Genomic DNA, 27763 nt, shown 5'->3' with positions numbered 1-27763 from the left:
AAGGCGGGCTGAACAAATGAAGAAAAAAAAAAGAGACAAATGGAAGAAAAAAATTGAACTGGGATAAAGAAGAAGAAGAAGAAGAAGGGTTGCATGAGATGGAAGGGCGGCAAGTAGGGAGAGAGAAACAGAGGCAGATGGGTGACGGGAGGGATGAGGACATGCATGCATAGAGAAATGGGAAAATGAATTAAAGAGATTACAAGGTGGGAGGAGAGACAAAGGGGCAAAGGGAGAGAATGAAGGAGAAACAGAGAGATGGTAGGATAGGAGAGAATGAAGGAGAAACAAAGAGATGGTAGGGTAGGAGAGATGCAAGGGCTTAACTCATTTCTATCACTGTGGTAATTATTAATTGCTAAGAGAAAAGAGATCAATGATGATTGAACCTATATCATAATGCATAAAATAATTGATTTCCACCATTATAATAAAGCTTGTTTTCTTAAAAGTTTTAATACCGTACTTTTTTGCAGTGGTTGGCTGCTTTACTGATTGAGCCATTTTTTTACCATTTCTATAATAAGGATCTGCATTGTCTGCCCTTCCCATTCCATGCATTTCCCATCCCCTTCTATTTCTGTAGTCACGGTTAAGTTACGTCAACATTTTATATTGATTTTTTTTTATAGAACTAATAAGACAAAAAGTAATAGGAATATAAAATGTTGACGTAATTTAACCGTGATCACAGAAATAAAAGATTATGGAAAGAGTATGAGATGAGAATGGTAGACAATCCAAGTCCCTATAATAATACCCAAAACTATACAAATCTTATTATAAAAATAAATAAATGATTGATTGATTGATCATTTTATTCTTTTGCTAAAAATTGATTGATTGATTGATTTTGTGATGGGGGAGGGAGGGAAATTCCCAGAAGCAGACAAGCAAATGAATCAAATATGAGAAAGGAAGGGTAGGAAACAAGGGGCAAGACAGTAATTTCGCTGAATTCCGCGTCAAACCCTGTCTGGCGTCTGAAAATTGAGACACAATATAGTACAAGACGCGGGTTCTGTGTCATTCTCTGTTTCTGTAATTAGTGGAGAGCAGCAGTAAACACATTCCCACTCCATGGTCCATACCCATTACCCACTGAAATGAAACCACCATGAACTTTCCTCTCACCTCTCCCACTCCTCACTCTGCCCCTCTTTATTAATATTCTCCACATCCAATATCTCTCATGTTCTTTCTTTCTATATCTTTCTCTCACACATTATCAAACACCTTCCCTGCACTCCAACCATGGACCGCCGCCCGCACGCCGACCATCTCGACGCCTCCCCGATGCAGCCCTACAACGGCTACGAGCTCAGCGGCAAGATCATGCTCAGCGCCATCGTCATCCTCTTCTTCGTCGTCGTCCTCATGCTCTGCCTCCACCTCTACGCGCGTTGGTACCTCCTCCGCGCCCGCCGCCTCCATGTCCGCCGCAATCGCCGGAACCGCCGCACCCATATTGTCTTTCACGAGGACGCGGCCGCCCTCTCCGCCGTCCCCACCCGCAGCCTTGACGCCTCCACCCTTAATTCCCTCCCTGTATTCGTTTACTCGTCCAAATCGAGTCAAATGGAGCAGTTTCGGCAGCAGCCCATTTTGGAGTGCGCCGTCTGCTTGTCGGAATTCGAGGACGACGAAACGGGGCGTTTGCTTCCCAAGTGTAAGCACAGCTTCCATATCGAGTGTATTGATATGTGGTTCCAATCTCACTCCACGTGTCCCCTCTGCCGGGCACCCGTGGAACCGGGCCCGGAGTCCGAAACCCGGGCCGACGTGGTTCTGAATGTCTGCGAACCGGACGAGCCGGGTCCGAGCTCCTATTTGTGCTCGGAGTGTTGTAATTCCGAGACGGCGTCGTCTGGGGCGCGGAGAAAGCCGTCGAACATCGTGATTCCGAGAAGGAACGAGAGTTTGGGGAAGGGGGACGGCTCGGGATGTGGCGAATCGCCGGCCGGTCAATCATTTAGGTCTCCGATGAGTCGGATGTTGTCGTTTAGGACAATGCTAAGTAGGGAAAAACGGAACGGCGGCGTTTCGCCTTCGGGAGGAAACGGGGGGAGTTCCAGTTCGGTGGCGGGGTCGGATATCGAACTCGGTGGACGACAAGGGACCAGCGAGTGCACTCGGAGAGAGTAAAAACAGGAGGTGGATTGTCTACTATTTCATTTTCATACTCTTTGCATTTTCTTTTGGTCACGATTAAATCACGTCAATATTTTATATTAATTTTTTTTATAAAAGTAATAAAACAAAAAATAATAGAATATAAAATGTTGACGTGATTTAACCGTGATCACACCAAACAAAATAAAAGGGGATAGAAAGAATATGGAAATGAGAGACCAGACAATCCATCTTTGTAAAAAAAAAGGTGACGTGGCTGTAATTTTATACAAAATTGGGGGTGGAGACATCCGGCGACTATCATTCAGTCAGCGTTGACCGAATCGGGGCAAATGTGGAAATTAAATTTATACGTGGCGGGATAGAGGAGAAGTGGAATTCGCGCTGTTTTTGGACGTGTATATATAATTTTTGTTTCCTTTACATTACATTGATGTGTTTTTTTCTTGGCATATTTGTATTTGTTTCTAAATTGGTATAAAGCTGTTAATTTCTTTTTTTAATATTAATTTTAGTTGATTACTTTTTTGAATTTTTATAAATAGTCAATTTCTCTTTTGAACTTTAATTTTAACCGATTACCTTCCTGAATTTTTATAAATAGCTAATTTTTCCCTTGACGCTAGATTTTAAAATTTTCATCCAATTTTTTTATCTATTTTGATCAAGCAGACAAACGACAACTGTATGGGAAAAAAAGAATGGAAATTGGATGGATGAAAATTAGATGAAAAATCTAAAATCTAACGCTAGGAGGAAATTGGGCTTCTATAAAATTTTTGAGGGTAATCGGTTAAAGTTAAAGTTTAGGAGAAAATTGACTAATTATAAAAGTTTAGCAGGGTAATTGACTAAAATTAGAGTTCAAGGAAAAAATTAACATCTATACAAGTTCAGAAGACAAACCGTCAAATATCTCTTTTTTCTTTCCGTTTTGTCTTGTTTTGTAATTATACAAATATATTGGTACAAAAATTAGAAAGAAAGAAGAATTTTTGGGTGTTTTGAAATTTCAAATGAATGGTGTTGAGTGGGTAACAAACAGAAACGATTTGGTTCCGGCAGAAATTTGGCTGTTTCCATTAGGATCTTTCAGAACTCCTATGTCGTATAATTTTTGGGATTGTTTTGTCACAACCCCATGTTGAATGATGTTTGTGATTATTTTGTCACGCTGTCTTATCATTTTTTTCATTACGATGTCTTGGCAGTAGGGGTACGATATTTACGTATGTGACTATGTCTCGTAATCAAGTGTATAATATTTTTTGTGAACAAATACCAATCACGTAAAAATGTACTTACAACATGTGCACGATGAAAACTTCAATTTCATATATAAATTTCTCATATTAGCTGGCCATATGATATGAGAATGTCTATTAAATAAAAATTTAAAAATTTGGTTGGTGAAGAAGTGAAACATCTTCTTATGAAAAAGAAACCACGTGGAAAATCATAGAGCCTTCGCAGCCGACGGAGAGGAAAATAATAAAATGACAGCTTTGTAAGGCCACCGTCACCAGCGACGGCTGCTGCAGCCTGCACCACGATGTTATTTGCAACGTGTTATTCACCATTATTTTTTGCTTGAATATTCTTTTCTTTTTGTTTGACGTTATTTCAAGTAAGATGAGAAGTAGCTTAATTTTTTATAAGCATTTGCATGATTTGATCACTCACCGATATAAAACTTTATCATCACATTCTCACAAAAACTTCCTCAAATTTTCATGTTAAATTAGTATTTTTAAAAATTTTTTCATAATTATTTTTAAAATGAACGATAATTCGTTTTTTTTTTTAACAAACGATATTATTTACACTAAAAGAATTAAGGGGGAGGGAGTAGGCTTAGCCTTACAATGGGCTAGCAATAATGTAGTTTAAATTTACAGTTGGCCAAAATTAAACCTAAGTGTGGCATCCCACATCGCCTAGGGAGTGATCTTTAAATGTATATTCTCATCCCTACCTAGCACGAGGCTTTTTGAGAGCTTATTGGCTTCGGGTTCCGTAGGAACTCTGAAGTTAAGCGAGAAGGAGGCCAAAGCACTCCCAGGATGGGTGACCCATTGGAAAGTTGCTCGTGAGTTCCCAAAAATAAAACCGTGAGGGAATGGTAAACCCAAAGCTGACAATATCGTGCTACGGTGGTGGAGCGGGCCCGGGAAGTGGTCCGCCTTGGGCCGGGATGTGACAAATGGTATCAGAGTCAATTGTGCCGACGAGAACGTTGGCCCCCTAAGGGGGTGGATTGTGACATCCCACATCGCCTAGGAGAGTGATCCTTAAATGTATATTCTCATCCCTACCTAGCACGAGGCCTTTTGGGAGCTCACTGGCTTCGGGTTCCGTAGGAACTCTGAAGTTAAGCGAGAAGGAGGCCAGAGCACTCCCAGGATGGGTGACCCACTGAGAAGTTGCTCGTGAGTTCCCAAAAACAAAACCGTGAGGGAATGGTAAGCCCAAAGCGAACAATATCGTGCTACGGTGGTGGAGCGGGCCCGGGAAGTGGTCCGCCATGGGCCGGGATGTGACACTAAGACCTCTCACTTACAAATAAAGAGTAACACCACTAGACTGTAATACTAAGTAACAATAATAATTTATACTTTAGAGTGCATAGATCTAGAAAAAAAAGTGTAAAAATCACCCACTTTTCTTTAAACCTTAATTTCAACCATAGACAAAAATAGTATGTGGTCAATATTCTAATGAATAATCTGTTAAGTTTCTACCTATCAAGAACACGTTTCCTTTGTATCTAAGCCTTTTAAAACACATAATCATTCACCTTTACAGCTCTATCTTCAACATTAAATTTGCCCTATATATGTAATGATACATGTAAAATAATTTACTTATAAAATAAAAAATGTTATTTGATTTCAAAATAAATTTATCTATATTTTATATAATAATATAGGTAAATTATTGCACACATATATATTAGTAGTAAAATGTGCCCAATATATATAATAATGCATGAAAATAATTCACCTACAAATAAAGGAAATTTGATTAAAAAATAATATATCTACTACTTTTTGTTTATAAATTTCAATTTCTTTTTTTTTATATTACAAACATAATGTACCTACAATATAATTTACCTATTGTTTAATCTTATAAGAAAATAATGTATCTACTGTTTTATTTTTTATATATTTTTTGTCGAATATCTACTGTTTTATTTTAGTAGAGATAATTTGTCTTGGTTTAATTCTTACGAAATAATTTAGGCACTGTTTAACTTTACCAAAATAATGGAACTACTATTTTAATTTACCTACAAAATAAATGCTATTTGATTCAAAATTAATTTACTTATATTTTACATACAAATATAGATAAATTATTTTTAACAAGCATATATGATAACAAACAAAAAATGCCTAACGTATGTAATAATCTAGGTAAAATAATTTACCTACAACATAAAAGAATATTAATTGGTTCTTTATTGTTTTTTATCCAACAATATTATTTGATGCAAAATAACTGATTGTACAAGGATTTTTTTTTTCATATGAAAAATGTGCCCATAATTGTTTATGAACATGGTTAAATTAATATATATATATATATATATATATATATATATTCCTAATATTTACCATACAAGAGAGGTGAAATTTTCCATATGGGGTTAATTACTAATCATAATTAGGGTAAGTAATAATATTTATTGACAAAATTAGGGTTTTGTGGCATAAGTTGTAAATATGTGATAATAATTGGTTACATATTTGTCTACATGGTACTCTATTTGAAATTTGGGTTTTATTTGGATATTTAATATTAGGTGGGTTTTTGTTTGGAAAATAAGAGTTTCAAGGGCCATTTTCTAAAGAACCCTTAAATTTATGAGTTATCAACTCCAATTTCATTTTTGGTTGTGAATTCTTTGGAAATGGAATGTATTTCTCTTGTGTTTTCTTTTTATAAATAGATGACTTGAAGTAAGATGGATAATATTTCGTTTATTTTCTGGAATCTGTTGATTGATTGAGACTCAAGAGGAAATTTCGGTCACAAGTATGCGTCAAAGAAGAAAATGCATTCTTCACCAAAAAAAAAAAAAAAAAAATTCCTTAACGAACAACAATTAAAATGGCATCACCCTTGTAAACAAGTTTTTTTTAACTTATTTTAAGTTATATTAGTATTTGTCTACACACTTTATGTGTATGAATACATTTTTTTAGAAAATGAGAGAGGGGGAGAGAGAGAACGTGGGGGAAGTGGAAGGTTTTTGTTTTTGGGTTTTTTTTTTCTAATAATGAAAGTATTTTAACATTACCTGTAGGTAAGATTTCAATAAAAAAAAGTAAAATTTGGACCTATGAAATTACATTATTGCCCATCATTTTTTTTGTGTGATAGAAGACTAATTTGTCTTTTCACCCTCTTTTGATTGACAAAGAGGGTTTCATTAATTAGTAGAGATAAAAATATGCAAACTTGATCATTCAAATCACCATGGCGCGGGTTAGATGAATTCAATGTAAATTATTCTATCAATTTAAAGTGTAAATACTAAAAAGAGGTACCAAAATCCGTATTCGAAAAATAAAAGATGAAACGATTTCCAGGTCCCCGACCGAGAGCTCCAAATCAAAACACAACGCGAAAATACATAGAGTTTACTGTTTATGGTTTTGACCTAATCTCCTAAAAACACAAGTCGTGTTGGCTTTCTCCACACGGCACACGCTTTGGTAGCGGTGATGCATGAGAAATGGATCAAGTAACGTCGTAGTTGGAAAAACCAAGCTAAGCTACCCAGATTACATACTCAATCAGATTTTCTTTGAGTCACATTGCCACACAGTGTGCATGGGGTCGTAGACCTTATTATGTACTTGATGTGTTAGACCTTATTAAGTTACGTACAATTTGGGTTCCTCTACTTGTATTTCTATTTCATGTTTTTCATTCAAAAACAATTATCATATATTTTAATGCCACATGATGTAGAATTTGCCGTGAACGTGACTCCATCATGTAAAATGATGTAAAATTTGCCGTGTACATGACCCTGTCATTTTTGTTTACTAAAAATATAAAATTACAAATGCCATATCTCATTTATCAAAGTTAAAAGTTCACATTTGTCGATGAAGAGGGTAATTCCAAATATGAAAAGTAGAGCATGTTTGGAACTGATCTAGGAAATTATTGGTAGATTATTAGAGAGCTTTTCGAGTAATAAAAAATGTAAAATGAATTTGATTCTCCTCATCATTAAAAATCTTAAAGAGTCCAGTCTCCTTAATTATTAATTTTATTCATGTATGCGCATGCAATTGACCCTTCAAAATGATTTATGAATCCAATAGTGCTCCGCATTCTTTACGTTTAATGCGGAAACTTATGTGCAGTGTGCATTTTGAACTTGCACCACAAGTTTCAGATTAACTTTCAAAGGATGTTAAGACAAAGTAATCTGAACACACCCAGCACTACAAGTCCCTTGATTGTGACACATGTTTCCGGTCCAGAAAAAGCTGTGTTCTTTTGACTTTGGCTTCAAAAACAAGAAAAGCAAAACATGCTCTTGGTGGACTTGGGTAAATGACTTCCGTACACATTTTTTGTCCTACAGACCCCATTTTTATGCCATTCAGAAAGCAGAAATAGTCGGGTTATGAATCCGGTCTTCCTTTCGGACAATGTAGTGGAATACGGGAAGCATTAAAACAATTTGGCCTTGAAACAAGGTAGTTCCCCATTGATAATGATACATGGTGTTACAAAGATCTCAATACTAATGTGTACATTGGATACCAACGTTAAATAGATATTACAGTTTGCTACCATTCACTGTTTGTTAACTACAAGTGCATAGATTAGGGTCAATTTTCAGTTGATTTCAGATGTCCAGCAATGCCTCCATGATAGATAAACTTGCTAATGACATTTTGCGTCAACCTGCAGAATGTAGGCTAACTGGTTCAACAAATCGAGACTTTCTTCTCCTCTTGGCTTCAGGAGTGCATCGTTTGCCACCAACGTTTCCAACTTTCATAGGTAACTTGCCATTTATAAGAGATGTCCCTGTTGATTTATGTGCCTTAGAAGAAGACTTGACCGAGGAAGATTTATCAGTCTCAGTGTTTCCGTTGTCCACTTTTCGAGATGCTTTCCTCAAGGGAGACTGAACTCTCTTTCCTGACAACCGAAATCCAGTCTCCTCTCTTTTCTTGTCATGCCTAAGGAGCCAAACATGAAAGGGATTCACAGCTGTGTAACAAAAGGACTCACCAGCAACCCCACTCCTATCCAACTCAACATCTCCATTGTTCACCTGAAAATTTTAATATTAAATAGGAACTCAATTGTTAAATTAACACCCAGAAAGCTACAAATAAAATCTGAGCTAATACAGATGGGGGTTTAGCACCACCAACTAAATCAAACAGAACATGTGCTTATATGTACAAGAGAAATACCAGTTGCAAAAGCGCAGAAAAACTCCGAGCGACATCATATTTTTGCTGACCTTTTACAACATCAGCAAATGACAACACATTCTCATTGTCTGGTTCAAAGGATAGTCTATCAAGAATTCTTTCTCCATAGTCATGAATATCAAAAGCAGGGTGTGATTCCTAAGAAAAACATAGCACTCCTTTATTGAACCAGTAGAGGAAAAACAAGAAGAAAACATGTAATACAGCTTCTGATATACTTTTCCATAAGAAAAGTGTTGACACACAGAAAGGAAGCAAAAGAGATGGAACCTACTTGCTCTTCCAAGTTGTACTCAATTTTGTGTTTCCATGTTGAAACACGAGCAGCTAGTTCAGTTTGTTTCTCGGTTTCAGCTATGCTAGCAAGGAGAGCGTCCTACAAGAAGGAACATAGGTAGTCATCCAAAAAGTTGCAGTTATTTACCAGAGGATAGAATGGTAGGAAAAATACCATATAATTTTTCCCAAAGGTGAAAGAAAAGAGGCAAAAGAAAAATAAATTAGACAAAACACATTGCGAGCAAAAAAAAAAATATGAACTGGGCTCTTTCTTCCATGATCTATTCACCTGAAATGCCTTAAAAACTATTTTCGTGTCTGCTAAAAGATACTTTTCAGAGTTCACAAACAAAACCACCCTAATGAGAATATGCATCCTTCCTAACATGCTGAAATAAAGAATCCATCCTAATAAACCTATAAAGTAAGACTGTATTTACAAAAAAAAGCACTTTGCTTCAGACTCTTGGCCTCAATTACAAAGTGTTCTATGTGGATTAGAGTATTGAATGGTGCTGCAGATCAAACTATCAAATTTCCGTTGCCAATTAAAATATAACCCAGAAATCCATTGACTAAATATGCCCAACCTCTTCCGAAATCCAGCTAACAAGATATATATAGCGGCTCAACATTTCACTACTGCCAAAACCCAGAAACAAAGTTAGAAATGTATACTTACCAAGTGAGAGCGACACAAATCTTCCAGGCTTGCATGAGGATTTGGATCGTCATCAAATGGTTCATCATTACCAAAGTGAGGACCACCGTCCTCATTCTGTATAATACCAATAGATTAGCAATCTAAAACGTTCCCACTCATTTTTAAGTCATGTTATAATCAATTATCCGTGCAGTCTAACCAAATCATTGTGACGAGTTACATCATCCATGAATTCTGGCAAGTCAGCATCTGTTTGCCCAAAATCAGGGATCTCGTTATCATATTCAGTATCCTCATTTCCATCCATAGGATTGCTAAAGGCATCAAAGGATTCTTGTCTTCCTTTAACAAGTGATACCCGTAGCTGCAAATGAGAAAGCAAGTTCACCAACCAACCAAAAAAAAAGAAAAAACATCTACACAAAGTTCTGTAACACAAACCTTTTCAAATAATGGAGGAGATTGGGACCCCTTTTGTCTTTCCTCGGCATGGCGTCGAATCTCCCACATTTCTGTGAGCTCTGGACTAATAGTACCGTACAATTTTGCAGGTGGAAACAGTGTAATAATAGAGGCCAGCTTAGTACAATTGAAACCTTTCCTTTTAGAAGCTTTGACTGCTAGTGGAAAACATAATGAAAGAGAAGCATGGTGTTAGGCACATAATAATTAATAAATGTAACTTCAAAAAAACTAACATTTGAAAACAACCTTTCCGAAAAGGTTTCACTTTCAAATTCCCAGGTTCATGGGGATTCAGTGGCTTCCATGGATCATCATCATCATCATCGGAATCATCCAAGTCCCCGGGCTCTGAATATCTATCATCAATATCAAATCCCTGAGTACCATCGCCAAAATCATTGCAGGCAGGAGGATCAAGCCTAATATTACAATTGTTTGCCTCAAAACTGCAACCGGCGATAGGAGATTGAATCATATTAGGATCCTTCCCCTTATGGAGAGATGACCTACATGCAGTTCCACCTGAACGTCTGGGAGTCTGATGACTTTTTCGTTCTGAGGTGACCCTATAAGCACTATTTGGTCCTTTACCAACTCCATCCACATACAAATAATCATTTACTGCTACTGTATCACATGGATCTAATAAAATGAAATCCTGGTATAGATTGTTGGTGGCAAGCTGCAAATATATTTTTTGTAACCAAACAACTTAGATACATACATTGAGCAAACTATCCAAAAAACTAATAGATGGAAGAAACTACGGTACCAGATATGACTCTAATTCTCCGAAATCACCAGTAGTATCTAGGCAATCACCTTCGAGTACAACTAGATTTGCTGGGGGCTTCACAAAGGGATTCAGAGGAGCATCTCTGCCCAATGGACTATCTAAGCAATTCTTTGTTTCAACTGCAAAGCAAATTGATTTCAGTGGATGACAATTGCACAATTATACCTCCATACAGAATAAGACAGTAATGGCTACCTGCAATGTCATCTAAGCCCCAAAAGATATCATTTTCTTCATCAGAAGCAGCATGGGAACTCCCACCTTCTTCAGGCCGAATAGATGTTCTTTCAGATTGTTCATGCTGCCTATGTAAAAGACACAGTAAAATAAGAAAACTAATGAGAGAGAGAGAGAGAGAGAGAGAGAGAGAGAGAGAAGTAAGCAATTCCAAAGCACAGTTTATAGTGCAACGTAGAGCTTACGCCTAATAATGATGATATGATCATCATCATCATCACTATCTTTTTCCTAGGAGCGGAAAACTTTAGACAAAACAGAAACTCAACACCAGGTTAATGACTTACCTTAATTATTACAAGACTTAACACAACCTGATTATTATATGAATCTCTTTAATTATTTTCTCCTATCCAGTATCTGCTCTTAAATTTATTATCTTAGTTTAAATTTCTAGTTTTATAGTGCTTCTTCAGATGTCAGTCCTACACAGCCTATTGTTTTAATTATATCTTCTTTGCTTATAGTCACGGGAACTGAAATAAAATGACTTTTTGAAATAACAGACACACAAATGCACATATCTGGATCCATATACACAAAGTACAAACCTTTACTCAGATAATATCATAATATTTATGAAAAAAGAAAAGAAATAAAATAAGTTTACAACATCTTAAAATTTTAAAAAGAAAGGGGAAAGAAACACCAACCCTTTCTGGGTAAGGAACTCCAAGGCACGCAAAACCAACGAGTACAGATACTCCACCTTCCGGCTATACACTTGGACCGAACCTTGAAGCAGCAGCGCAGCTACACCAAACAAAAATTGTCACAAACAATTCCGAACGTAAATAAATTTAAAACAAAAACAGTAGTTTGAAGTAAAAGGAACACCTTCGGCGAAATTAATAGCGACATGGCCTTCTGCTTCGGTGGGTATTTCACCGGAGCAAATTTTGAGTAAATATTCTTCGAGTTTCTGTGCGAGATCGAGTTCCCAATTGGATTCTAGGTCACGCTCTGCTTGCACTCTATGAAATCCGCCACCGCCGCCTCCGCTGCCGCTTCCACCTGGTTCGTCTCTCGTGTTAGTCATCTCCTGTGAGTTGGATTGGGCATTGGCGCATTGTGGAGGTGCCGGATTCACATTTGGTGGAGACTTGGGTTTTTCAATTTGGGGGTTTTCGGAAAGCGGCGAATTTGAGTCGAAATTGGAAATGAAAGCGTGTGAATGACGGAAATTCAAGGATTTACTCTGTGCCTGCAATTCGTGAGCTTGGTTTCGGCAGGAAGATGGATAGAGCGAGCACAGAGAGAGAGAGAGAGAGTGAGTGAGAGAGAGAGATTCAAAAAGTTTCTATGGCCGTTTCCCGCTCCTTTGTAATTGTAGTGTGAATAATACTGGGGATTAAAATTTTTAAATCAAATTGTATTACTAATAAAAAAAATCACTTTAATTAATACTTAATTAGTTATTTAATTATTTACAACTACATTATTTAATTTGTAAATTTAATTTAAAAAATTTAACCTACCTAACATTACTCTATTTTTATGTACTTGAAAATAATAAAGCTAAAATTGCACCAGTGATACCTTAACTTTTTCACTTTGGCGTATTTTACCATTAAAACAATAAAAGTTACATGTAACTACCCAAATTTAATTCTTAATTTGATTACGTGACGTGCACGAGCCTACTTTTTAACGTTAATTTCGTCAAATGAAGCCCTATCAAATATCAAAACTTTTTTTACCAAAAAAATATATATATATCAAACAGGGTGGATTGTCTGCCCTCCTATTTCTATACTCTTCTCATCATCTCCTATTTTGTATGGTCACGGTTAAGCCACGTCAATATTTTATATTCCTATTACATTTTGTTTTATTATTTTTATAAAAAAAATCAATATAAAATGTTGACGTGACTTAACCGTGATCACATAAACAGGAATGAATGGGAAGAGTATGGAAATAGGAGGGCAGACAATCCACCTTCATATCAAACACTTATTTCCTTAGGACCCTCCAGTCATTGAAATAAAACTCAAATTTTAGGTTTCAAACCTATCCAAACTTACTTCAACCATTGGGGCAAATATAAGCTTTAATCCAAAACTCATTTCTGGAGAAAATTTAGGTTAGTAAGGCTGGCGCACTACATATATATATATATATATATATGTATGTATTTTTTGTAGTTTTACATTTGTATTCATTGAATTCAATAGCTAACATCCAATATGATCAAACTTAATGGTAAAAAAAAATTAAAAAATCAAACGGTCCAAATTTAAATCCAATGGCTAAAGTAATTAAAAAAAAATTCTTTATGTGTTTCATATTCTTTCATAGTGTTCATCGAGTTTCATGATGTCGGTTTAGGGATTTTTCAATGTTTATGAGAATCAAAATACTTTTTGATTAAAATATTCATAAAATTAAATTAGAATAGTCGACATAATATTTTTTTTAAAGTTACCTTAAGAAAAAATTGATCCTAAATTCATTCTTTAATAATATCGAGCTAAAATTTTAACCCATAAGGGTTAGAGTAGGAGAACTATTTCTGAGTTAAAATCTAAATTTTTCGAGTGAAAAATTTTAAGTTTTAACCCAAGAGTTGGAAATGGTCTAAAACTATCACCCATTCTGAAGAAATTATGGTATGGTACAATAGTACGATCTCACTTATGATACTCCCATTTTTAGTTTGAAATTAAAAATTATGAAAAAGGAAGAAACATAAAAATGATGTCACTCAATACTATGGTAATTACTCTTTACTTGTAAGTGAGAGGTCTTAGGTTCGATTCTAACCAAAGATGAAGTTGAACCACATTTGTAAGATTAACTCACTCCACACCTCCAGTGTAGATATTATTGTTTGTTAAAAAAAAAAAACAATGATAAATAGACACATATATATGCCCTGTCGTTCTCAGTCTATCTACCAGCAAAATAGCAGCAGTATCTGCAATCAGCCATGGGTAAGGTTCACAGCTGGTTGCTCGCACGTGCCGGGAAAGTTAGGGGTCAGACCCCAAAGGTCGCCAAGCAAGACAAGAAGAAGCCGAAAGGCTACGTCTACAAGCGCTTGCACTACAACCGGGAATTCATCACCGCAGTTGTTGGATTTGGGAACAAGAAGGGGCCTACTTGTTGATTGCAGACGTTGTACTACTGCAAGCAACTGCTTTTCTGAGTCTCTGTAGTGCAAGTGATTGCAGATGCAAGCGATTTTTTTATTTTATTTTTTGAGAGACATAAACTGAATTTCAAATTTAATATAAAAATAGAGGACACGGTCAAGCTTTCAATGGAAGTACCACCATGATATGGTATGCGAAATTTGGAGAGAGCGAAACATAGATTCAAGAATTATTGTCAACTAGATGGGGGTGTTTTTTTTTATCTTAATTAAGTCCATTATTAGACTTAGGTTGAGCTTTCTGAAAATTGCCAATTCTGATGCTAATAAGTCTATTTTGTGAGTATGAAATGTCCACATTGATAGTTAGGGTATTTTTTGTTGCCATCATCTTGGGGTTTTGTTCTTTCCTCACGTTGTTGTTGCTGATGTGACACAGTGGTGTTTGTTTCCAGTGGTTGCAGCTTGTGCTAGGGGTGGGCACAATGGCTCTGGACTCGTTGGTTGAGGCGGGTCCTTGCGGGTTAGGGTGGGTTTGAAGCGAGTTTAAAATTTTAAACACAAAACAAGGCCGGGTGGGACGGATCCACGTAATTAGTGGGGCAGGCGAGTCTAAAAATTTGAGGAAACGAGCCTTTGGGTCGAATTGTTTCCGTCATTGATTTGTGATTTCCCACACATATCAAATAAATATCAATATGTTCCCTCTCTCAGTCTGTGTCTCTCCCAACTCTAATATCCAAAATTCTCAGACTCACCACCTGATCTAGTCTATGTCTCTCTCTCTACTCTTCGTCTTCATCCCGTCCATTGAGGTCCCTCCCACCCACCACATGACCACCATGTTGACCCATTCTCCAAGCTCGCGACATGAGCTACGAATACAATCTTGACAAGAGTAGTGGTGGTTGCTGCAGAAATGCCCTTTGCCATAGGAATATCAGCAATGAGAAGGTGATCACGGCATGCAACACTCAGAATTTTTGCTGGTAACTGTTTTGCCCTTGCAGCACCCTCTAGTGGTGTAAAAATCTTAAGCCGCATCCGAAGCATCTTCCACTCTAGTGTTAGCCTATTTCTTGTCGATCGAGGTACCTCTCACCCACCACCTGACCACCATCTTCGTCGATCTTGGTTTGCTTGGTTTGAGCCCATGAGCCTTTAAAAAGATCCTCGAGTTCATTAAAGGTTCACTGTGATAACAAGAACAAATGATTTCAAGAAGATGAAGATCAAAGAATTCAAGGAAGCTTGAAGAGAGAGAGAGAAAGACAATAAGCAGCGGAAAGAAAATGACTAACTGTATTGAATGAATAGCAAACGTTTTACAACAGCTTTTATAATACCACATTTCTAACTAATTTTCCTATGCTGCAATCTTCTACATTTCTCCTTATTATATTTTAACCAATCAGTAATTCACACCTGTATTTCAGTTATTACACTGTTTACTGATTTGAGTCTGATTTAGGATTTTTTTTTATTATTTTCACTGATTTGGGTTTTTTCTGCCTTTGGTCCTAGTTAGGAACTTAGGTGGATACAAATTCTAGATTTGAGTTTTTCTGCATTTTGTTCTAGTTAGGAATTTGTAGCGAGGAAGTAGAAGATAAACACAAGCATTACTTAACGTTGCCTTTGGAGAATTCTTGGCATCAGGAAATGGACTTGTGGACCCATTGGAACTGACCTATTTCAAACAAGTCGGGTTAAATCTGGTTTTATTTTTAAAAATATGGCCCCGCCTTGCCCCACCCCTTCCTCCCTGTTTCATTTCCAAAGGGGTTCAGTTTGGTTATTATTCCAAAGTTGGACACGGCTTGGGCCATGCCCACCCCTAGCTTGTGTTGCTTGTTTTATGTGGTGCTCCCACCCATTTTCAACTAGTTGCAGATGTTGGATGTCATTTCCGCTACACACCCACCATCATCGCTATTACCATGATCATGACCATCACCACCTTGCCATCACATGATCCCAACCATCATCTTCACCGCCAACATGCCTCTTTATGTATGACAATGTTCAAACTTAGCATGTGAACAATGCAAATCAAGTGACATAAAATACTTGTAGTTGTTGGATTTCACATGTTGGTCAACCTACTCTGATACCATAAAGAAATTTGATGTTCCACCATATTGACATATGAGGAATGAGCTAACACCTTATAAGCTCTTGCAAGGTTCTTTCTCTAATGTGAGACTTTGTCTTTCAAGCCCTTATAGTCACAACCGCAACCTCCACCACCACTAGTATATTTGCTAAATATCACCTCTCATTTATTGATTAATTGACACATTATATTTCATAATATTTTTATGTTTGCCAAACAAAAACCTTCACAGTAGATGATGCTTTATCACAATGGTGGAAACAATGATGCTTATGCATCTTGGTGTAGGTTCGATTCCTACCGATCCTTCTCTCCTTAACAACTATCAATTTAAGTCAATAACGTTATCTTGTGTAAAAAAAAAAAATATAAAAAAAAAACCCACCTTCACAACTTCTGTAAGAATAATTTCTGTCATTGGCAATAAGTCTCAATGGAAAATTTTAAAGCAAAGCAATAAGGTCAACAATGCTTTAATATACAAAATGTTAGGCAGTTAAGTATCAACATGTGCAAAAAAATGAGCGTAGCGGATATTAGAATGCTTCGTTAGAATTGGATGTGTGGGCAAGGGGACAAGATTAAGAACGAGCATATCCGAGGTAAAGTAGGAGTTGTCACAATTGAAGATAAGATGAGAAAAAATTGGTTTAGGTGGTTCAGACATGTGAAACGAATATCTACAGATACTTTGGTTAGGAAATGCAATTATGAGACATATGCTTAGGGAAAAAATAGTAGAGAAAGACTTGGAAATAGACTTTAAAAAAAGATATGGAATGCTTGGAGCTAACGGAAAACTTGGCGAAAATTTGGGCGCAGTAGCATTTTAGGATTCATACAGTGGATCCTACTTAGTAGAATAAGACTTTGTTGTTTTTGAACATTTTCTTAATATTCTGAAGTTTCCTCATATCAAATGTAAAGGTAATGTTACATTAGAGAATCCAAAACTCTCAATATTCTTAAGTTTCCTCATATCATATGTAAGGGTAATGTTCTATTAGAGAATCCAAAACTCTTCACTTGTACGTTTACTCTTAACTATGTATAATTGTAAACTACTCCTCATAGTTATATTAGAGAATCCAAAACTCTTCGCTTGTACGTTTACTCTTAACTATGTATAATTGTAAACTATATTGCAATATATCATTAACATATAGAAAGCTTGATATTGCACCAACAACAAATTAATTAAAGTTAAAAAAACCTAAAACTAGTATCATAATTACATTAAAAGTGTACTCCTTCACATTAGATAGGGAAACAAATGGGTATTTCTCAATATAACCAAAAACTAACTCTTAGTTTCAAAAATGTCATTTTTTATAAAAACTTTCAAATATATCCAAAATTTCACTTAAATAGACCCAAATACCCTCAAATTCAACAATCAAATAAATTAAAGATCTTTTAGCCAAAATGGTTCGTAACATTTACATAACTCCTAAGTCTGGTGCTTAACAATAAAAATCAGTAATAGTGTCATTGAATTTGTCTATCATGAATCATTTTAGTCTTTTTTTGAGTTTGTCCATTGTGATCATTTTAGTTTTTCTGTAAAAAATTTATCAATTGCTCTGTTATTACGATGATGTGGTGCCATGTAGGGCTCACAAATACAATCATATAACGACATGTGAATTAACTTTAAAAACTATTTTTATAAAAATAGAAATTATAAATAAAAAATAAAAAAAATAAAAACAAAAAGAAGAAGTCGTCTTCTACATTTGGTGGGTAAATCCAACATACATGCCCAAATCAAAAGCCCTAACCTACCTAAACCCTTATTCTCTCACAATCCAAACCATCCACCTTCCAATCCAAATTTTGGCACCCTGAGATAAATTTAGTGTTTCTTTCTTAAAATTTTCCTTTTCCAATTGGGTTCGAAGATTATAGAGAATTGATGTGATTCAGAAAGAGTTTCTGCATCCATGAATTGGCGACAGGGGCTGAGATTCAAGTCGTGGGAAGAAGGAAGGCGTTGAAGGCATGATTGAAATTCTGCTACTCTCACTCGAAGTATCTGAGGTAGCGCTCAATGTCGATGATGAGGGGGTCAAAGGGGATAGGGTTATGGTGGTGGAGTGTAGGAGCGAATGTGAAGTTGGACCGGAATTTGAGCCAATGGTGGCTAAAAAGCCTTTAATTTATTTGATTATTAAATTTGAGGTATTTGTGTCTATTTAAGTGGAATTTTGGATATATTTGAATTTTATTATTATAAAAAGTTACTTTTTTGAAATTAAAGGTGATTTTTTTTGCTATATTTGATAAATACTCAAAAAAAAAAAAAAAACATAGTATCATAACTACTCAAGATCATAAAATGCCAATTTCTTATATTTCCTGATTACAATTGTTACAAAAATAGGACAGAATGTGAATGAAGAAAATTAGAAGAATTGAGTGTATTCGGACGACCATGGATATAAACATCTAAGGTCTCCTACAATTTACAAAAACTAAGACTCCTCAAAATATCTAATATTACACATATATGGGCTCCAAATATACTTGCGGATAGCCACACGATTAACAATATCTACAACAATCATACATAAAGAATAAGATTATTAGTCATATGTTCTTCTTTTCCTATCCTTTCGGAATGTTGAAAATATAAAAGAGGCCACTAAACTGTTTGTCTAAAACCCTAAACGGAAACCATGCCAGCAACGTAAGGCACACCGCTGGGCTTGATCCACTTATCACCCTCAACAAACTTACCGGAGGTGAAAGCGACAGCCTGGTCGGCACTAAGATTCTTGATGCCGCTCCACTTCACCCTCTTGCTCATGTGGGAGCCAGGCCCTCTGTTTCTGTATTCGCCAAACCAGCAACTTTGATGATTGTTCGAACCCGTCCACTCCATCCACCCTTCCGGAGCAATGATGCCATCAATCTGCGACTGCATCACGACGGTCCTAGCTAGGTTCTTCCACGGCCTCCCCAGGTACGACTTGTTCTTGTCCTTCACGGGAATGTACTCCGGGTCCCCGGAGATGGTGCAGTTTTGGAGGATGATACCCGAGGGCTGACGCCGGTCAATTCTCCCTTGGGCTGTGACCATGCAAGCTTGGTTGTCCATTGGTTTTCTTACGATCATCTTGCAGTTCTGGAACACTACGGCAGCGTCTCCAAAGATAAAGTCGATTGTGCCGCTGATGGTGCAGTCGCGGTAGAATTGCCGGTGGGTTTGAGTGTAGAGAGTGTCTTGGTACCCGTCCATTTGGCAGCGGTAGAAGATGGACAAGTCCGACTGCACTCGCAGAGCCACGGCTTGGTGCCCTTCGGCTCCTGCTGAGTTCTCAATCCCTATGTCCTTAGCAATGAAGTAGTCCCCAACTACAACTGCATATCAATGAAATATCAACTAGTTAATTATTAACGTGTTATATGTTGTCAAATTGTTAATACTAAATATTGGTTATGATTAAAATTATAATACATAAGTATAAATCATATGTAGTTTGCTAATGTACAATGTTATGTATGAGCTCAGCTGAATTTTCAAGGGCCCTTGAACAATCACGATTCATAAGTAAGTCATAATTAATCATAAGAACGTCATGATTCATGTATGAGTTCGGGTCATTCTATAATCCTATGTCGTCCCTTACAACGAAATAATCTCTCAAGTCTCAAACAGCTACATATAATTTACGCTATGTTATGCTAGTATGTCTGTTATATTGTCATATTGTGAAAATCTATATTACACATGCCACGTATACATGTCCCAAAGAGAACAAAGTTTGTAAGAGACTTCGCTCAAATACTTACCGACTGTTGCAGTCTGAAAAGTTTGGACTCCCGCAGCGAAGTTTTTGCTACCGGTGACCTTGGTCTTAGTAGCGCCATCCCCAATCAACATGACGTTGGTCATATACTTGTCAATCATGACATACTCACTGTACACTCCCTCCTTCACATAAATCACAAACGTCTTGTCCGCATTGTTCTTCGGGATCATCTTCACAGCTTCACCAATAGTCTCGTACTGTCCACTCCCATCCTTAGCCACCACTGCGTCCGGTTTAATCGACTGTGGAGTCACGGTAGACACGTCGAGGCTACGCTTATTGTTGATCCACGTAGGAATAACCTTTGGAGCATTCTTCGCATTACCTCCACCCCCTCCCCCTGCCAGCAAACGACGCCGGTTTGCTTTCAAATTGAGAGACCCAAGCACGGAAGTAATTTCGGTCACCATGGCAAGTCCGTTGCTGGTGAGCTGTTGCGTGGTGTTCAAGAAACGCTTCATCTTGTCGCCGGCGTCGCCTTTGGTGTTCTGAAACCCGTCCAAGCATGTTTGTTGGTAAGTAATAGCCGCGCTGAGCCAGACCTTGAGATCTTCCGCGTAATCATCGATCTTGCTGATGTCGAAAGGACCCAATTTTTGGAAAGATGTCGTGAGATCGTCGATGGCATACTCCAAGAGCTCCTTGCAATTTTCTAGAGCTTGGTTTGTACTTTCGTCCTTGGCCAGTTCTTGCAATGTGGTGGAGTTTTTTATGATGGCCCGAAGTTTGTCCATGGTAACGTTGAAACCTGCCTTGATGAGGTCTTTCGGCTCCGTGCTGTTGCCAGCAGCCGATTCCAGACTCCTCTCGCAGGTTTCCTTATAATCCGTCGGCTGGCATATAGCCTTTATTGCTTTGGTCGACGTGGTGACATGCCCGCCGTCCGAGTTTTTGTGCCCTCCCCCTACTTTGTTTTTTGTGGTTACCCCAACCGTTACGGCAACCACCATGGCTACTAGAATCACAGATGAAACGCCGATGATGGCGAACTTCTTCTTCTTATTATGTTCAGCGTTCATGTTGAAGAAATTTACAGGTCTTTGGTAATTAACGTTTACGTACGTAACATGTTTCTTTTGTTATTTTTTATACTGCATGGGAGTTTATTTTTATATTTTTTTATAGTGGCCGGTAATTCTGTTAAGGAACCTGGGGCTGGAGAGTTGCAAGTCACGATAAAATTATCAGGGGTCCTTAATGTTTTCCAAATTTGGGAACCTTCAAATTAATTAAGCTATTTGCGGACCCTTAATTATAAGGGGATAATTGATCTGTGTTTTAAGAGTGGCTTATTAACTCCTCCAATCGTGGACTACCAACGACTACTGGAAAGATTGTACGTAGCTTAATTAGTTTGATGGTTCAATTGTATTAGTAATTTTGTATTAATCTAAACTGTCGGAAAACGAATTCGAATTGGTGTGAATAGGAGGAAGCATATGTAAATTTAATGTTCTAGTTCTTGTTATAATATTAATATATAGTTGGAAAACATCTATGAGCTACTCTATTTATTTAGCATCGGAGAGAGAGGTGTGTTTCCACAAATATATATCTAATTGTGTGATTCAAATGAAAAGGTTTGTTTTCCTCCCAAATAAATGAAAGGGTTTGAAGTTACAAGGAAGCCTTCTTCAGACTTATAAAACATGTAGAGTTGCGAAAAGAGTGCGGGAGAATAATATGTATCTTTTCAATCTATGAAAGAACAATTCTGGACTCCATTGAAGAAGCAGACCACTGAGCTTCTTTTTTTCTTCTTCTCTTTTTTGTTAAAATTTTATCACTGTATCAGAGTTCGAAAGAGGAAAAAAGAGAAGGTATGAGTCAGAAATGTGCAACAAAAGTAACATGTTTCGTTACCACCTTGAAGAAAAAGAAGTTATATAGCAACACCAGGAGGATGTTGAATTCTAAACTTGTCTTGGCCCAAAGATAATGGATCTAGCCCATGCACAAAGAAAAATCCATGCACATGCTAGAGAATTCTAGCAAAGTTCAAGTTGGTGGAAGAGTTTAGAAGAATGGTGAGGATTCCACCAACATACAAGATTAGTGTAGATAATTCTAGCATAGGAAGGTAGTGGAATTATCTAAATATATCTAGCATGATGTTTCCATGCTTCTCCAAGGTTCCATCCATGCCTATAAAAGGAGAAGGCATCCACGCCATTTGAAACAACCAAGAGAGCAAGTAGTGAGAAGTGAGAAGAAGCAACAAAGCTTCTAAGAGTGTTTGAGTGTTCCCTCTTGTACTAAGTTTGTGAGTGAATAAAAATCTTGTGTAATACATTGAGTGTTCTTTCTTTGTCTTGCCTATCAATTCCGCTGCATTACATTCTTCTTTGTGAGATAAACATCTCCAAAGTAGTGAAGTCTTTTTAAGCCCCAACAAAGTGGTACCAGAGCTATGTATGGCTAGCAACGTTATGGCAGCCTTCCAAGTTTCAGTGCTTGACAACAACAACTTCGATAATTGGAGTATCAAAATGAAGGCCCTTTTGGGAGCACACGATGTATGGGAAGTCATGGAGAAAGGCTACATTGAGCCAGAAGATGAAGCTACTTTGTCCCAACCCCAGAAGGAGAGTTTGAAAGATTCAAGAAAGAGAGACAAGAAGGCTCTCTACCTCATCTACCAAGCATTAGATGACAATGGCTTTGAGAAGGTCTCAAGTGCAACCTCTGCCAAGCAAGCATGGGAGAAGCTTTAAACCTCTTACAAAAGTGCCGAACAAGTGAAAAAGGTTCGTCTTCCAGTACTAAGAGGTGAGTTCGAATCTCTACAAATGAAAGGGTCTAAATCAATCTCTGATTATTTTTCAAGAGTCTTAGCCGTTTCCAATCAATTAAAAAGAAACGGAGAAAAGTTAGAAGATGTTAGAATTATGGAGAAGATACTATTACACTCGTTGGACCCCAAGTTCAAGCACATTGTCGTGACGATTGAAGAAATTAAAAACTTGGAAGAAATTGGTATAGAACAATTAATGGGTTCGCTACGAGCATATGAAGAGAAACATAAGAAGAGGCAAGGGAATGATGAGCAGCTCCTCAAGACGCATGTCCAGCCAAAGAAGAAAGAAGAAAGCTTAGACAACGAGAGAAGCCAGTACGAAAGAAGTCGCGGTCGAGGTCGCGGACGTGGACATGGACATGGACGTGGTTGGAACTTCAACAACCATAGCAACTACGAAAGAGGATGAAGCTCAACAAAAGGTCATGGAAGAGGGCGCTCAAACTTGAGGTATGAAAAATCTCAAGTTCAATGCTACAACTGTAAAAAGTTTGGGCATTATGCTTGGGAATGTAGAGCTCCAAGCAACAGGCCTGATGAGAAGGTCAATTATGTGAAAGAAGAGAAAGAAGATAATGACATTGTGCTACTAGCATGCAAGAACAATGATGGAGACCAAGACTATACATGGTACCTTGACACCGGTGCTAGCAATCACATGTGCGGAAGAAGAAGCATGTTTGTAGAGCTCAATAAATCGGTGAGTTGCAACATTTCTTTTGGAGACGAATCTAAAATACATGTCAAAGGAAAAAGTAACATCCTTATTCCCCTAAAAAATGGTGGTCACCAATTAATTTCAAATGTCTACTATGTGCCCAATATGAAAAACAACATTTTGAGCTTGGGACAACTCTTAGAAAAAGGTTATGATATTCACATGAAAAATTATAGCATTTTTCTTAGAGATGACAAAGGAAGATTAATTGCCAAGGTGAAAATGTCAAAGAATAGGATGTTTCCCATGAACATTCAAAACAATGTTGCAAAGTGCCTCAAAACATGTTACAAAGACACATCCTGGCTTTGGCATCTTCGTTTTGGGCATCTTAACTTTGGGGCACTAGAGTTATTGTCTAAGAAGGAGATGGTGAGAGGTTTACCGTGCATCAGTCGTCCTGATCAAGCTTGCGAAGGATGTTTACTTGGGAAACAGTTCAAGAAAAGCTTTCCAAAGGAGTTGACCACAAGAGCCCAGAAGCCAATCGAGCTCATTCAGACTGATGTGTGCGGTCTAATAAAACCAAGCTCTTTGGGTAAAAATAATTATTTCCTTCTCTTCATTGATGATTTTTCAAGGAAAACCTGGGTGTATTTCTTGAAGCAAAAATTAAAGGTATTTGGAGCATTCAAGAAGTTCAAAGTCGCCGTAGAAAAAGAAAGTGGTTGCAAGATCAAAGCCATGAAATCTGATTGAGGAGGAGAATTCACTTCGAAGGAATTTCAAGAATTCTGTGAAGCCAATGGAATTCGTCGACCTTTAACAGTTCCAAGATCCCCTCAACAAAATGGTGTGGCGAAAAGGAAAAATCGAACCATCCTCGACATGACTCGAAGCATTCTCAAAAGTAAGAGATTGCCTAAGGAGCTGTGGGCAGAAGCTGTAGCATGTGCTATCTACCTATCAAATCGGTCTCTAATAAGAAGTGTGTGGGGAAAGACTCCGCAAGAATCATGGAGTGGAAGAAAGCTAGGTACCTCTCATCTAAAAGTTTTTGGAAGCATAGCCCATGTACATGTACCAGATGAGAGGAGGACGAAACTTGACGACAAAAGTGAGAAGTTCATCTTCATCGGTTATGACTCAAATTCAAAAGGCTATACACTGTATAATCTGAACAATGGGAATACGGTGATCAGTCGAGACGTGACGTTCGATGAAGAAGGAGAATGAGATTTTGGCCGGCATGCATGTGATCTTCACTTCTTACCTCAGTTTGAAGAAGATAATGAACAAAGGATGATGGAGCAAGCAAGAGATGTTCAACAAGAATCCACTACTCCACCCGCTTCACCAACATCAACCAATCATGGTAATTCACCAACATCAACATCATCAAGTGGGAGTATAAATGAAAGAGAAGTACCACGCAAAAGAAGTCTACGAGATCTCTATGAGGTAGCTGAAAGACTCGATAATCCTACACTTTTATGTCTCTTTGCTGATTGTGAACTAGTTGACTTCCAAGAAGCAGTGCAAGATACTAAGTAGAGGAAAGCAATGGATGAAGAAATTGAAGCAATCCAGTAGAACGATACATGGGAACTCGCTATTCTTCCGAAAGGACACAAAGCCATCAGATTCAAGTGGGTGTATAAGACAAAGAAGAATGTCAACGGAGAGGTCGACAAGTACAAGGCGAGATTAGTGGTGTAAGGATATAGTCAAAGAGCCGAAGTCGACTATGATGAGGTATTTGCACTCGTTGCTTGGTTGGAAACTATACGATTACTAATTTCTTTGGCAGCTCAAAACAAATGGAAGATTCAACAAATGGATGTGAAGTCCGCTTTCCTAAATGAAGTCCTTGAAGAAGAAGTCTACATTCAGCAACCGACAGGCTATGAAATCAAAGGGCATAAAGACAAAGTTATGAAGTTGAAGAAAGCTCTCTATGGGTTAAAACAAGCGCCACGAGCATGGAATAGTTGCATCGACAAGTACTTTCAAGAGAACAACTTCATCAAGTGCCTTTATGAACATGCTCTCTACGTCAAAGTCAAAGATGGAGATATTCTAATTGTGTGCTTATATGTGGATGATCTAATCTTTACCGGAAGTAATCTAAGCATGTATGAAGAGTTCAAGAGAGTGATGACCAAAGAATTTGAGATGACCGACATCGGGCTGATGGCATACTACCTAGGCATTGAAGTCAAGCAGAACGAAGAAGGTATTTTCATCTCCCAAGAAAGCTACACAAAGGAGATACTGAAAAAGTTCAAAATGGATGACTGCAAGCCCATAGGCACGCCAGTAGAGTGTGAAGTTAAACTAACTAAGCATGACAAAGGAGAAAGTGTAGATCCAACATTTTTCAAGAGTTTAGTTGGAAGCTTGCGCTACTTGACTTGCACAAGACCAGATATTCTTTATGCCGTCGGATTAGTCAGTCGCTACATAGAGAATCTCACAACTACACAATTGAAGACCGCCAAAAGAATTCTTTGATATCTTAAAGGTACTGTTAACTTTGGCTTGTTCTATTCAAATTTTTATAACTACAAACTTGTTGGATATAGCGACAGTGATTGGGCAGGAGATTCCAACGATATAAAAAACACTACTGGATTTGTGTTATTCATGGGAGACACAGCATTCACATGGATGTCAAAAAAGCAACCAATTGTCACTCTCTCTACCTGTGAAGTTGAATACGTAGCCATTACCTCATATGTCTGTCATGCAATCTGGCTGAGAAACTTGCTAAAAGAATTAAGCATGCCACAAGAAGAGCCAACAGAGATCTATGTCGACAACAAGTCTGCAATAGCTCTAGCAAAGAATCTAGTATTCCATGACAGGAGCAAACACATAGATACCCACTATCACTACATAAGAGTGTGTATTGCAAGTGGAATAAGTGAAGCCACAAGACCAAGTCGCCGACATATTCACCAAACCACTCAGGCAAGAAGACTTTGTCAGATTGAGGAACACAATCGGCGTCACAAGACAAGATTAAGGGGGGATGTTGAATTGTAATCTTGTCTTGGCCCAAAGATAATGGATCTAGCCCATGCACAAAGAAAGATCCATGCACATGCTAGAGAATTCTAGCAAAGTTCAAGTTGGTGGAAGAGTCAAGAAGAATAGTGAGGATTCCACCAACATACAAGATTAGTGTAGATAATTCTAGCATAGGAAGGTAGTGAAATTATCTAGATATATCTAGCATGATGTTTCCATGCTTCTCCAAGGTTCCATCCATGCCTATAAAAGGAGAAGGCATCCACACCATTTGAAACAACCAAGAGAGCAAGTAGTGAGAAGTGAGAAGAAGCAACAAAGCTTCTAAGAGTGTTTGAGTGTTTCCTCTTGTACTAAGTTTGTGAGTGAATAAAAATCTTGTGTAATACATTGAGTGTTCTTTCTTTGTCTTGCCTATCAATTCCGCTGCATTACATTCTTCTTTGTGAGATAAACATCTCCAAAGTAGTGAAATCTTTTTAAGCCCCAACATAGGACACATGGTTCATCCTCAATTAGAACCTCAAGTATGAACAAAGAGAGAAGAAATTAAGGAAAACCTCTCTCATGTCAAGAAGAAAAGAAGAGAACAACTCCCTTATGTGAAAAGAAAAATCAAAGGCAACAAGGCAGTGAAGGAAACGACAGAAGTGTATGTGTTCATCCCATGTTTGAACCTTCAACTTATGAAGAAGAAGAGGAGAAGAAAAAAAAAAGGAAGGAAAAAAGTTGTTAAAGGCATTGCTAAAGAACGAATTTCACAATTTAATGAAGCTCAACAACCAATAAAATAAAAAGAGTTTTAACGAAAAGTCCACGGTACTGTTCACTTTAATGAAAAACCACATTTTAACACTAAAAAGTCAAACATGGTACTATTCACTTTACCGTTTATTTTGTCCTTATCGTTAAAACTCAAAATTTTCAAACCATTTTCATTAGTTTTCCTATAAAAAAAATATTTTTGCCAACGAAATTAATTGTCTTAAGTATATCACTTATACCCAACGAAGGCCCCGTTTGGGATTGAGGTGATTTAAAAAAAAACCACTGTGAAAAAAAGCTGAGGGTCATTTTTGTGTTTGGTAAACTGAAAAAAAAGGCTTATTTTGGAAGCTGCTGTGAGAATAAGTTGAAAATCAAAGGAAAAGCTGAAGCTGCTATTTGCTGCTTTGAAAAAAAGCCAGTTTTTTC

General features: G+C 37.4%; 3 protein-coding genes across 3 annotated transcripts; 1 reads left to right on the top strand and 2 right to left on the bottom strand.

Moving 5' to 3' along the window:
• Window positions 1-1038: 1038 nt before the first annotated feature.
• On the top strand, window positions 1039-2636 carry LOC103452866 (RING-H2 finger protein ATL2). Its single transcript, XM_029091613.2, has one exon. It carries the CDS (start codon window positions 1255-1257, stop codon window positions 2143-2145), a length of 891 nt encoding a protein of 296 aa, XP_028947446.1. The 5' UTR covers window positions 1039-1254; the 3' UTR covers window positions 2146-2636.
• A 5197-nt stretch (window positions 2637-7833) lies between these two features.
• Window positions 7834-12389, bottom strand: LOC103452864 (condensin-2 complex subunit H2). Its single transcript, XM_008392400.4, has 11 exons — window positions 11891-12389; window positions 11707-11806; window positions 11012-11121; window positions 10793-10935; window positions 10267-10702; window positions 9997-10172; window positions 9755-9919; window positions 9574-9669; window positions 8887-8988; window positions 8592-8750; window positions 7834-8446 (listed from the first exon to the last, which is right to left on the bottom strand). Exons 1-11 carry the CDS (start codon window positions 12090-12092, stop codon window positions 8066-8068), a joined length of 2070 nt encoding a protein of 689 aa, XP_008390622.2. The 5' UTR covers window positions 12093-12389; the 3' UTR covers window positions 7834-8065.
• Window positions 12390-18597: 6208 nt separating this feature from the next.
• Window positions 18598-21153, bottom strand: LOC103452865 (probable pectinesterase/pectinesterase inhibitor 21). Its single transcript, XM_008392401.3, has 2 exons — window positions 20062-21153; window positions 18598-19629 (listed from the first exon to the last, which is right to left on the bottom strand). The coding sequence occupies exons 1-2, from the start codon at window positions 21098-21100 to the stop codon at window positions 18932-18934; spliced, it is 1737 nt and encodes a 578-aa protein (XP_008390623.2). The 5' UTR covers window positions 21101-21153; the 3' UTR covers window positions 18598-18931.
• Between the last annotated feature and the right edge of the window lie 6610 nt (window positions 21154-27763).

The sequence above is a fragment of the Malus domestica genome, chromosome 13 (genome assembly GCF_042453785.1).
Source record: "Malus domestica chromosome 13, GDT2T_hap1".
NCBI lineage: Eukaryota > Viridiplantae > Streptophyta > Magnoliopsida > Rosales > Rosaceae > Malus > Malus domestica.
Note: the sequence above shows the minus strand (reverse complement) of the source record. Positions and strands in the feature narration are given on the sequence as shown.